The 13,009-nt window shown below is 37.8% G+C and overlaps 2 protein-coding genes and 1 long non-coding RNA gene across 5 annotated transcripts; 2 read left to right on the top strand and 1 right to left on the bottom strand.

Annotated features, from left to right (window-relative positions):
- Positions 1-255: 255 nt before the first annotated feature.
- tmx3a (thioredoxin related transmembrane protein 3a) lies at positions 256-6,404 on the top strand. Of its 3 annotated transcripts, XM_058797129.1 has the most exons (16): positions 256-546; positions 649-703; positions 1,063-1,102; positions 1,184-1,307; positions 2,088-2,133; positions 2,228-2,308; positions 2,440-2,539; positions 2,810-2,887; positions 2,972-3,038; positions 4,494-4,592; positions 4,870-4,927; positions 4,997-5,050; positions 5,164-5,220; positions 5,391-5,520; positions 5,610-5,678; positions 5,863-6,404. In XM_058797129.1, exons 1-16 carry the CDS (start codon positions 525-527, stop codon positions 6,085-6,087), a joined length of 1,305 nt encoding a protein of 434 aa, XP_058653112.1. In that variant the 5' UTR covers positions 256-524; the 3' UTR covers positions 6,088-6,404. The 3 variants fall into 3 exon arrangements, 2 of the variants coding, with proteins under 2 accessions (XP_058653112.1, XP_058653120.1); XM_058797137.1 differs by lacking the exons at positions 256-546; positions 649-703 and adding an exon at positions 815-855 and having other exon boundaries at positions 5,863-6,403; XR_009274075.1 differs by lacking the exons at positions 5,391-5,520; positions 5,610-5,678; positions 5,863-6,404 and adding an exon at positions 4,722-4,772 and having other exon boundaries at positions 5,164-5,183.
- LOC131552956 (uncharacterized) lies at positions 3,133-4,416 on the bottom strand. The gene is made up of 3 exons (XR_009274087.1): positions 4,114-4,416; positions 3,809-3,861; positions 3,133-3,519 (listed from the first exon to the last, which is right to left on the bottom strand). It is a non-coding gene; the product is annotated as an uncharacterized LOC131552956 (long non-coding RNA).
- Positions 6,405-6,803: 399 nt separating the features above from the next.
- Positions 6,804-12,024, top strand: dsela (dermatan sulfate epimerase like a). Its single transcript, XM_058751729.1, has one exon. The coding sequence runs from the start codon at positions 7,588-7,590 to the stop codon at positions 11,179-11,181; it is 3,594 nt and encodes a 1,197-aa protein (XP_058607712.1). The 5' UTR covers positions 6,804-7,587; the 3' UTR covers positions 11,182-12,024.
- Positions 12,025-13,009: the final 985 nt, after the last annotated feature.

Below are 13,009 nucleotides of genomic sequence, written 5' to 3'. Positions count from 1 at the left end.
ATTTTAAAATAAAATTCACCGTTATCCCACCGGTCACTATTGTGACCATCAACATGTTTACTCACTCTATGACCACACTCAACAAAACTGAACAAAACTAGACACCCTAAAGATAATGTGTACCAAAAATCTTTGTCATATCTTTATGTTAACATAAAGACATCGTTTTGGAGCTTTGATGCATCCATCATTTCAAGGTGCAAACAGGAAATAAACTGCTCTGGTCATGTGACAATTTGCACTAATCATGTGAAACTGCACATATTTAATTGAGACCCGTTATTTTTTCCATATTTGCAGAAAGTGCACTAAAACATCAGTCAGTACGGTTTTTAGAGCTTTATAAATGAAAAACTTTTTTTACGGTCACTATCGTGACCGGTGGGATTAAATGGGTTAATCTAGTCAATCGCCCAAGAGCTTACTACCAGTCTGATGATTATGTCACTAATTTAACACTGCCTCTGCTACCTGTAACATTTCAAGGATATTGCACGGTTAATGACAAGATAAGGATAGCAAGAATGAGAAACTTAATACTTACAGGTATGAACGCCTAGTAATTGTATGGACACCATATTCGCCAACATAAACTGCAAAATACAAATCTATTTAACACGACTGACTGACACGTAATCTTTTTAATAGTGCTTCTGTCGGTCATTGCTGTGGTGTCAGGATACGTGGAGGAACTCGATGACAAGTAAGTGTTTTACATTGTAAAAGTACTAACTAATTGTGATTTAGTAGTGAAGCTGTTGTCAGTGCAGCGTAGTTACTTTTGTTGCATAGCAACGTACGGAGATCCTCTACTGGAAGAAATAGCACTTTATGAGTCTGCTTAATAAAATGGGGGTTAGATGGAAATTTGTGCTTTTAATATCCTTTATCACACTATATTTTATTATGTGGGAACCATTTTCTAAAAGTAACAAGTCACACCAGCACTTGCTGCTGTAATTTGTAATTTGTAAAGGCCTGTGGTTTGTTATTACTTATTGCATAGATAGATAGATAGATAGAAATCAATGTGTGATTGCATTAATCAGTTCCCTTTTACAGGTTTAAGGAATACCTACAGCATGAACTCTGGCTGGTGGAGGTGAGAGTGTATGCAGTGCAATTTATGCAGTTTTATGTTGTATGATGTGTTTGCTTTATCATGTCATTTTTTATATTGCAGTTTTATGCGCCATGGTGTGCATACTGTCACACATTTGAGCCAATATGGCATGAAGTCGGTGCAGAGCTAAAGAGTATGGGCTCTCCTGTTAATGTTGGCAAGATTGATACCACAGTGCACACAAGTGGGTTCAATTCACATGTTCACATTAAAGTGTGTATATTGGAAAGCTTTAATTACATTTATTGTGTATCTAAAATTATATTCAAGATTAGCAAGAACTGCATTTGTGCCATACCCCCCTCTAGGATACTTGCAGTAGATGAAAGTTATAGCCTATCTCCTGCTGTAGCTTGGTTTGAGATGACAGTAATGGTAATGCCACACCGGGCTACTGCTTAGCAACCAATTAGTATGCTACTTAAATGGCAGGATAGGCTTACCTGCTGTTTAATGGGATTAGTTAAGCAGGCCTCATGCGTTCATGAGACTCAGTTCATTGAACTGTATATGTAGTTTGTGTTGAGTCTGTATCTTGTTAACCAGATGGCCATATGGCATAAGTTGCATTTCAGCAATTAGAAATCCCTTTAGTTTCTTGGAATTAGGTTGTTCAGTGTCTGCCTTTTGCTGCCATTGTCTTCCGACTTCATAATCTTCTTATTATTAAGTTTACACATAAGCTTTCTGGGTAAATGAAATGTAGCCCATCGTCTTGTGTTTTACCCCCCACCATGAGTACACTCTTTCATTAATTAGATTAGACTAGACTAGACAGTTTAAAAAAATCAAAGCAAATTAACAATAATTAACTGTGATTTACTAATGATGTAGCTAACAAAACACTTCAACTAATAACATGAATAGTACTATTATTATCTCCATATATTCTATTTTTACTGGTTTATAAATACAATAAATAATGCTTGCAAAAAACTAGAACGCTTAATTTCTCTGTCCTTAGGTATTGCTTCAGAGTTTAATATTCGTGGATATCCAACCATAAAACTGTGAGTTATGCCTAATTATAATCTCTAAATTAATAACCAAGAATTGTTCATGCTGTATGATATATTTGACACCTTTTTTTTGTTTTTTTTTAAGGTTTAAAGGAGAGCTGTCTTTTGACTACAAAGGGCCTAGAACAAAGGATGCTATTATTGAATTCACCAACCGAGTTTCAGGGTAATTGTGGAGTAAATTTCACCATAATGAATTGTTTTGTGTCTTTCGTGTTCTGCATAGATTTTAGTTTTATGTCAATGCTAGTTATAATTCTCTTCATGCCATACCCTTGTCTTTTTTCTTTAACCTAGACCTGTGGTAAGACCACTCTCTAGTGTTCAGTTATTCCAGCATGTTATGAATCGTCACGATCTTATCTTCGTTTACATTGGAGGGGAGTCGCTCCTTAAGGTAAACATTATGTAAAATTAATAACGGTCATATTTACGAACAATGAATGAATTATGATGGAATAGGAATAAAATGCAAACTATTGAACACTGGAGCATGAGTTCACAACTACCACTTCTTTCTGGGTAGTATTTTATTTTAAAGTTTTATTGTTTTATAAATAAACTATGTGAAAATATTTTCTGCCAAGTCATGCATAGTTATATAGAAAAGGTTAATATAATATACTACTATTGAAATGTAATGTACAGTTTTTTCTTTTTTAAACAGAGGGAATACTACAAAGCTGCTACTGAGTATATTGTCCACACATATTTTTTCACTGCATCTGAGGAAGTCCTTCCAAAGGTAAGACTTTCACTTAAAATACCTCTAAAAAATAATTAGCTTCTTAGAAATTACAAATTGATTCATTATTCATTTTCTCCAAAGGTGGTCACTCTGCAGGATGTTCCCGCCATTGCTGTGTTCAAAGATGGGACATACTACCTTTACAATGGTAAGATGTACTACTTGCAGTGCATCACTTTAGTAAGCGAACATCTGAAAATAATAGGATCTGTAAGCAGCAAAATCTCATAGTCTCTTAGCGTCTGAGCTCCAGGCTGTTTCCTCTCATCGCCTCTCGAAGGGTGCCGTTCCACTGGGGCACAGAGGGGAGGTGGTAGTGAAATGCCAGGGCATCGAGGCAGAGTGTCACTAGGAAAGGGCACCAATAATGGGAATTAGGGAGGCGTGAAGAACGATGCAGCACCCTCAAAACAAACACTAGCCCACGACAGCCGTTTATCCTCATGGTGTTGATCTGTTGGACTTCCCCATTGTTGAAGAAGGTCTTCTGGAACCAGTAGTTTAGCAGGAAAGGATCAGCACACTGAACCTGGACCCGAAACACTGCACTGTCAGACGAGTCCTCCATGATATAAATAGTTAGCACATCCATGGAGCAAGGTTAAAACACAAGGTGTATAATGTGGCATCTGCAGGAGATATATTATGCATTAACATCTTCCAGATTACCTAAAAAGAACTACAGGTTTTATTATAATTTACAAATGTTAAGGTTTGTTGTTCATATTATGGCCAGCTCAATTGTCAGCTCAAATTAAAGTAAAAAAAAAAAAAAAATACAGTTTTCACATTAAAATATTAGAAATAATTAATTTGAAAAACACAAAGACATTGTGATGTGAGCACACTCTACTAATTACTCTCTCTTTTGAGTCTACACCTTTTGCAAGTAAGTTATGGAATTTATGAATCACTTACCTGACAATATTTACTTTATCACTTTTTGTAACAGAAATCACATGGCAATCCTCCTGAAAACAGACATAAAAAAACAGGCACAAAAAAGTTAAGATTACAGATCACAGCACACCAATATATCTGATATATTTACATTTTTCCAGCATAATTTAGCCATTTAGGGCTGGCACTGGATTTAAAGTTACTTTATAACCATTGAAAGTACTAGTATGTTAGAAAAACTTACCCATGGTTATTTCTTGTATGTATACAAGAGAAAAACATTTTGTTAGATCACATTATAATTACAGTAATTACTTTCTTACCATTCTATTCCAAAAGATGAGAATACAGAGACAGTAAAGTGTTCCAGCTCTCTTCTGTCATGTGGCTTACTCTGAACATTTCGTCTGGGCTAACATCCAATACACTCCCTTTAAGTCAACAGCTTGACTGTGTGCAAGTAACATATTTTGCATAATTTAATGCAAGTCAGTGAACGGAAACACGTTGTTTTGTTAATAAAATATCATTTGTTTCTCATGATTACATTTTTTAGATTAAACATTTCTGAGTACTTTTACTTTGCATATTGGTTGCACAGGCTTGATGGTGACATTTAATAAGTGCAGGGCTACATTTAATACATGAAAACATTAAATGTACATAAACAAGTTTAATCTCACTTGTTTTATCATTCCTATAGAATTTCTTGATGGTGATTTGTCTTCCTGGATAAATCGAGAACGTTTTCCCTCTTATTTCCAAATCGATAGCTTCAGTCTGTACCAGATGGGAGAACTAAGTAAGCCTGTTTTTCTCCTTAAATATGATATTTTTACTTTATTATTATTTTTTTTTTTATTTGTCTAATTTTCCTATACCCTTTATAGTTAACAAACCATTTTTGTGATTGCTATATTTCTGGCACTAGGTGACAAAACATAACTGGCATGATGACTTTCTCCCAAGATCCAGTATTTATGTGTGAAAATGATGCTTTGACAGATTGTAATTATGTGAGCTTTGCGTTCATAAATAATTTATTGTGTTGCTGTTCATTTCTCACACTTCCCTCAAAGGTAAACTTGTGGCACTGGCAGTAGTAGATGAGAAGAATCCATCTGAAGAAAGCATTCGGTAAGCAACATCAGTATATGCCTCACCCCCTATTATTTCAACTCTAAAACTCAAAATTCATCTCTTTAGTTACAAAACCTTGATGGAAAGGCTGTCAACTGAATACAGAGATCATTACAAAAGGTAAGTAGCAAATTTATATGGAGCATGAAGAGAAGGTGCCAAATACCTGAATTATTTGTGAACAAGGACAATATATATACATATATATTTTTATTTTTATTTTTTTCTCCAAGTGATTACCAGTTTGGTTTTATGGATGGTAATGAATATATCAACGGTTTAATTATGGGGTGAGTTGAACTGGACACAAACATTTTAGGAAGTGCAAAGTGCTGGAACTGTATTTAAAGTCACTGACAAAGATAAAAACTAAATTATATATATATTTCAGACATCTACAAAAATATATTACAGAAGTCTAATCTGTGCGTATAATCTCTACTAACATGTTTCTCCTCAGAGAAGTTGAGATGCCCTCCATCATTGTATTAAATATGAGCATTGATGGTTACTGTCTACCAGAAAGTAAGATTGAGACCATTGAGGATTTACTTCGCTTCCTAAACAGTGTTTTGGATGGCAGTGCGAAGGTATGTGATGGGAGATACTTTCCTGTCTGTCTTTCTGTCCTATAATACATTGCTCCTTTTCGAATAAAATGTCCTTTTACCCCAATCAGCTACTCGGGGGAAATGGATTTTTGCAGTGGACTAAGAGATCTTTCTATAAAGCGAAGTCTACTGTGGTGGTAAGACTGACTAACACTGCATTATTTTAGCAGAAGGATAGATTCACTCTTATTTCATTTACCCCCCCACGTACACACACCAAAACGAAAATACATGGATGATCACATCCTCATCAAATATTTACTTGGCTAATATTTAGTTCACTGTTGTCCTAGTAACTAATATAAATCTCCCTGATCTCAGTCGATGTTCCAGGCAGCTCCATTCTTCTCCTGTTTTGTGTTTGGACTACCAGTGGGTATAGTTGCACTGGTTATCTGGGGTACATGTACTGCTGTACCAGCGGATGATGAGAAACCTGTGGAAGGAGCTACAGCAAATCCTGTTTCAGATGCACATGGGAAGAAGGCAATAGAATTACAGCCTGACAGCACAGAAAAACCCTCTGAAGCAAAGAAAGAGGATTAACATGGACTGTTTACTTAGCATCATGTTAATCTTTACCATATCATTACATGCAATACTGTTTTTCCCGTTTTTATAAATTGTCTTCCCAGTGTATAGTATATTATGGCTGGTTTCTTTATCAAATAAAGTTCAAGTAACTTAAATAAACCTAATTTATTTTATTTAGCTTCCATCACATGAAAGTCTATATCATTTAAAACAAATTAATGCAACACACATGGCCATAGCTACATGTATGATGTACTCCAATTGTGTTCATATTTATGTTCACAATTTTATTGTGCTTTTTGTTGGAGTTCCTTGTGTATTGTTTCTTTTATTTTTGTAAGTATGAAAGAGGACACTTCTCAACACATTACTGTGACCTGTGTCTGCTTAAACTCAAATTGCTCACACTATAGGCTATTCTGACTTGTGGCTAAATTATATTAAATCTTTGATATGAAACTGTACTTTATATCTGAATAGCAAATTCGTTTGATTAGTTATATAATTATAACTGTTGTGCACAATTCTGACCCCCTGCCAGATTATTACCCCCCTAGTATTGGTAGGTTTGGGGTTAGGTGTGGTGGTGGGGTTAGGATTAGGCAATCAGAAAGCGATTTCAAAGAGAGGGGTAATAATTTGGCAGGGGGCACAACACCGGAAATGTGGTTTAATAATGTGATATTACGACGCCATCTATCGACCATATTAAAAATAGCTAATGCCCACAGTGATAGTTGTACTAGATAACTTGAAAGATGGAAAAAGCGACTTGACTTACAACACTAGGACAGTTTTGTGACAGAAGAAGAATCTGATACAGGAAATATAACCCTAAAGCCTAAAAAGTGACTTTGAAATTGCATTATGGATTCTTCATATCTGTCTTTGCTTCAGATCATCACCACTTAGACAAACGACACAGCAAGCGGTACGTTTCCTTCACCTCAAAGTGGATTAATGGATTATCTCGCTTCTCGTGTCACAAGATGAGAAAAAGGCGTTAAGAGTGACTTTACATGGTGCTGTGAATAGTTACTGCAGAACGCTGCAACTTTCTGGAAACTCTTCCATAAGACCCGCGGGAAGCAGAGGATCAAACTTGTATTGACGGATTCTGAAAACGGAAGTTTCTTTGACACATCTCTGCATTTATTATATTTCCGTTATGGCACTTCGTGCAGATATCGTTTTAAATAGCGAGACTGAAAATAACATTCTTATCCGGTTAAATAATACAACCGCGTACAAATAAATGCGGAAGAAATTTGCTTTTGCGTGGGTTTATCAAGTTTTAGTTTAGCCGGATAACCATTTATGGGAGTTAAAAGCATGTTTTCTTAAGGAAATGTGAACCTTTCCTACTGGCTACATAAATGCCGCCATTGTCATTTGGGTTTTTGCCTGAAAGGAAAAAATATCTGCAGCTCTACATGTGAGTACAAGTTGGACTAATATTTAACAAATTTTTGGTCGGTTTGGAGGAGGAGCTTTCGAGGAGAAAAGCACCACATGTTTTCTTGGATCATGGTCATGGAGAACATGCAGAGGTCTGCGGTTCTGCTCTGTGTCTTGGCCGTGGGACTTGCTTTCTGTGGAATTTCGTCTGCCTCAGACAGATATGTGTCCTTGAATGAACACCAAACAGACAATACCACCTTGTCAGCACACCTTCACCCCAAGCTATACTTTGATCAGACAGAATTGCGTTTGATGAAACAGAGGGCCACCACCACACATAGACACATATTTAAAGTTATTCGTAATGCTGTTTCTGTTATGTTATCCAATGCAGCTGTTTACCAGCCTCCGGTGAGTCATGAGGATTTCGGCAAGAAATGGAATGAGATTTATGGTAACAATTTGCCCCCTCTTGCACTATACTGTCTGCTTCAACCTGAGGATGCTACTGCCTCTCAGTTTTTGATTGAGTACATGGACCGAATGGTGGAGTATCCAGATTGGACGGTGTCCAGTGCGCCAAATGATGAGGTTCCCATTGCCCACTCTCTCACTGGATTTGCCACGGCGTATGATTTCATTTACACCTTTCTTGACACCCGCAGAAGATTGCGATATCTCAGGAAAATACGATCTGTTACCGTGGAGCTTTTCGAGCTTTCCAAGCACAGAGGATGGGGAAAGCAGTTTCTACAGAACCACCAGACAACTAATATACTAGCCATTCTCATTGGTGCTCTTGTGGCAGGGGAACATAATGACCCAGAGACCATGATATGGAAGCAAATATCAGTGAACTACATGGAAAAGACCATGTTCCTTCTTAGCCACATTGTTGATGGCTCTCTCGATGAGGGTGTTGCATACGGTAGCTACACAGCAAAATCCATCACTCAGTATATTTACTTAGCGTTGCGTCATTTTCAGATAGACAACACACAGAACAACTGGCTCAGAGCTCACTTCATGTTTTACTTCGCTACACTGCTTCCTGGATTTCAAAGAACGGTTGGCATTGCAGACTCCAATTACAACTGGTTCTATGGGCCAGAGAGCCAGCTTGTATTTCTGGATGCATACGTGATCCGAAATGGCTCAGGAAACTGGCTGGCAGAGCAGATTAGGAAGCATCGTCCAAAAGATGGACCCATGATGCAATCAGCAGCCCAACGCTGGGCTACTTTACATACAGAGTACATATGGTTCGACTCTGCTTTAACTGCACTGCCTCCACCTGACTTTAACAAAGCAACCTTGCACATTTTCTCCAACTGGGGTGTGGTGACATATGGGGCAGGGTTACCTCAAGCTCAAGGTAATACCTTTGTGTCATTTAAATCTGGAAAATTAGGAGGGCGAGCAGTGTATGATATTGTCCATGCACAACCTTACTCTTGGGTAGAAGGCTGGACGAACTTTAACCCCGGGCACGAGCACCCTGATCAAAACTCCTTTACTTTTGCACCAAATGGAGTGGTGTTTGTTTCTGAGGCCTTGTATGGCCCTAAATACAGCTATCTTAACAATGTGCTGGTATTTGCCCCCTCTCCCACCAGCCAGTGTAATCAGCCATGGGAAGGACAGTTGGGGGAATGTTCAAAGTGGCTACGATGGGGAGAAAAGGAAGTCGGGGATACTGCTGGGGAGGTCATTGCAGCTTCATCGCATCAGGACATGTTGTTTGTGAGTGGAGAGTCTGTGTCGGCCTATTCATCCGCCATGAAGCTAAAGAGTGTGTATCGCGCACTTGTGCTTCTCAACTCTCAAACATTACTTGTGCTGGACCACATTGAGAAACACGAGCGCTCCCCTCTCAGTTCTCTCAGTGCGTTTTTTCACAACCTTGACATTGATTTCAGGTACGTTCCTCACAGATCATTTGGAAAATACAATGGGGCTCTGATGGATGTGTGGGATGCACATTACAAAATGTTTTGGCTGGACGCTCAAGGATCCAGCCCTGTTGCCAGGATACAAGAGGCAGAACAGGCTGCTGAATTCAAAAAGAGATGGACGCAGTATATAAACGTGACCTTTCCCATGGAGAACACTGTCACTAGAGTGGCTTATTTGATGCATGGCCCATACGTCAAGGTCTCGGACTGTAGATTCATAGACAACAGTAAAAATGGAGTCAAAATATCAGTGACTCTTAATGACACAGAGACTGTTGTGTCAGTTGTAACAAACTACGAAGACATTGAGGCCAGACATGGCTACTTGGGCTTTGCAGGCTTTGCTAAAACAGAAGACAACAGAAGAATAGTTCAGTTTGGGCGGGGAATTCAAACCTTGCCAAGTCAAGTCACAAAAGATTTTGTGTTTGACTTTGGATTGGTGGTAAACATCTCTGCGGTGTTGACTTTATGTTTTGCTGTAGCTTTCTTAATCAAAAAAAGGAAGTTTCACGTGTCGTTTAATATGCTAATTCATTGCACTCTGGTCTGTGTGTTGTTTTTGTGGGTGACTGAACTTTTGTCTCTTTTTTATGGCTGCGAACAGCTCTTGTGCAATGTTAAGTCAAAAGACAGCAGCATATATGATGGAACAGACTCTAGCGTCCATGACCTCCTCCCAATCATCACGATTACATCCATGCCAGGCTCGGGTGCAGAGATCCTTCAGCACCTTTTCGATAACAGCTCTGACTTTGTATACCTTCGGATCCCTTCGACCTACCTGCGGTTCCCCGTTTCTCCTTTCGTCTCTCTGGTGGACGCTTGCGAGTGGTCCAAAGCAGATGCGCAAAATGGACGATTTCGAGTCATTCAGGGATGGTTCCATTCCATAGTCCACAATGTGAAACTGCACCTGCAAAACATTCAGTTGCACCAGAGCAATGATGAAACAGAGAACAAAGTAAAAGGTCAAAGAAAGAGAAGGATGCTGCTGTCAGAGCAAACAAGGACAGGGGGTGGCAAGGGTACCCATATGGACATCGCATACATACAAGAGCTCAGACAGCACCTCGTAAAGTATCCAAACGCCCGGCCAGTGTTGAACATGGGCAGTGGAGGCTGGTTCTTGAAGCTGCCGTATCTTCAAGAGGTCATAGGTCGCTCACTTCACTCAGTTCATGTGGTCAGAGACCCTCGTGCATGGATTTATCTAATGCTGTACAGCAGCAAACCAAGCCTGTACTTACGTAAGAATATTAAAAGGCACATCGTCAACATTTTTAAGCAGAACATTGATGGTGTGGATCAGGGTTGTGCTATAGTGAACTCACAGTTCCTTTCTTTAAAGAAGATCCTCTCCCAGCCAGATCCCAACCCTGTACAGCTGCTAGCTCAGCTATGGCTGGCTCACAATTCAGCAGGGCTCAAGGTGAGTGCAAGCCTCCCCCCACAAACTTACCTTATAGTCAAATTTGAAGACGTTGTATACTTTCCTGAAGAGACAGCGAGAAAGATACATAACTTTCTTGGAATACCAGTTGCACCAGCTGCGTTAAACCAGCTGACATTCGCCACATCTACAAATTTGTATAATCTGATATATGAAGGAGATATATCACCTGCCAAACTCAACATGTGGAAGGACAATATGGCTGTAGATGAGATCAAACTCATTGAGGACACATGCTGGCCTGTGATGGAGAGGCTGGGTTATAAAAGACATACAGTCAGTCATTCTTTTTTGTAAATGTTTTTGCATTTTTCATACTGTGCCTGAAGATTATATAAGTAGACTATGTCAGTATGATTCCTCTAAATGCTGCCTTCTCTGCAATCAGTCATATGATTTCAGCATATTTTAGCAATGTTTATGTATTATTTAAATCTTCCAGACAAAACTGAGGCTAGAATGTCTAGATGTGCTAAAGAACAAAAAGTGATTACTCACCATTGAAGATGGGGAACAGATGCAAAACTTGGATCACAAATACATTCAGTTTGACTGGAAGACAAAATGATGGTATTTCCCTCCAGATGGGCGGCTAACAATATTTTTCAGTGTTGCGTTGTGAGATATGTTATAATTATGTTATTATAAGTGAACTGAATGTTATTTTCATAATCATTTTTACAGCAAGAGAACTTATTGAAGAGTAATGTTTAAAAACCCCAAAATTGTGAGTCTGCCTCATCACAAATTCTAAGAAAATAAGTATGATTGATGATGAGGTGCCAGTTCATAAATGTGCAAAAAAAATGTTCACTCTGTGACTGTACAACCAAATCACTTTATTGACTTGAAGGGACAAAGGTCTTAACACATCAATTGTCTTTTTTTGGTATGTGAATATGTTTTCTGTTGTTTCTTTGCATCTTTATATAAACTATATATCAAACACCAACAGCAAATCCATCTTTCTTTTCTGAAAATTGTATCTTTAGGTCATGATGTAATCATAAATGGAACATTTAATAACCCAAACAAGTAAAACCACAAAACATCATATTTCTCATCTTAATGGGTAAATTTTAATGCAGTTTTAAGAGACAACTAATGTGAAATGTTTTAAAAGCCAACAATGCAAATGGATTTTTCCATGGCACCACATGCTTATGGAGTGTAATCATCACTGTGGGATAACTGAAATGGAGGAAAATAACGACAATTTATGTGATACTTTTAAAACATTTGCAAGGGCTGCTTGTGTGTGTGTGGTGCTATTTGCAGAGTCACTCCTTTGTGCCTCAGCGTGCTTTCGGACTAAACTCAGCAAGCAATTTTTCATAGAATAAAGGCTGTATGGAGAACATTAAGTTAAATGCTAAATGCAAGCAGAGCCAGTCTCTACATTAGACCATATTGCTGCTTGTGTAAGTCCTCAGCATGTCTACCATATGGTGTTTATTTATTTATTTTAATTTTTTATTATTGGTATTTTTTATAATTATTATTATTTTATATGACTGGCATAAAGCAGTTTTTGAAAAACAGAAGTACAAATATGGTGCAAGGCATGAACACAGTGTAACCTTTTATTTTTACCATTAAAGAGAATGTACATTGATGAATCATGACATTAAACTTGACACTGGGTTTGAATTTTTTTTTTTACAAATTTCATAGATAAGGACAGAAAACAGGTACAAATCCTAACTAATATATCTGAACATAAATAAACAGGAAAATGAAACGAATTGGGGGAAGAAAAAAAACCCAAAACAAAACAAAAAACCCACAGCAACAGCAACGCATATTGCCATTAATGATGGCTTTTCACACACACACACATATATATATATATATATATATATATATATATATATATAATACATAAAAATGAATGTTATTGTCGTTCAAAGATGAAGCACTCTTTCCTCCCTGCAGTACATAAACTTTTTTTTAGAGTGTTTTTGCTTTTAGGTGAATAACACTGGTCCACTACATACCATATTTATAATTTTATGTTTACTTAAATTATTAAATTAGCACATTGGAGTTAAAACAGTGTTAGCTGGTGGCTTATGGAGATAAAAATGAATTCAGTATGTCAGCAACAGACCGCACAAAAGAGGAG

This window comes from Onychostoma macrolepis, chromosome 02 (genome assembly GCF_012432095.1).
Source record: "Onychostoma macrolepis isolate SWU-2019 chromosome 02, ASM1243209v1, whole genome shotgun sequence".
NCBI lineage: Eukaryota > Metazoa > Chordata > Actinopteri > Cypriniformes > Cyprinidae > Onychostoma > Onychostoma macrolepis.
This window is presented reverse-complemented; position numbering and strand designations above follow the sequence as displayed.

Bases quoted from the DNA above. Each gene is read 5' to 3' on its own strand.
- tmx3a (XM_058797129.1), top strand. From the start codon at position 525: ATGAGAAACTTAATACTTACAG. The intron at 704-1,062 runs GTAAGTGTTTTA...TCCCTTTTACAG, and splicing joins GTGGAGGAACTCGATGACAA to GTTTAAGGAATACCTACAGC. The intron at 5,679-5,862 runs GTAAGACTGACT...CCCTGATCTCAG, and splicing joins AAGCGAAGTCTACTGTGGTG to TCGATGTTCCAGGCAGCTCC.
- dsela (XM_058751729.1), top strand. From the start codon at position 7,588: ATGTTTTCTTGGATCATGGTCATGGAGAACATGCAGAGGTCTGCGGTT.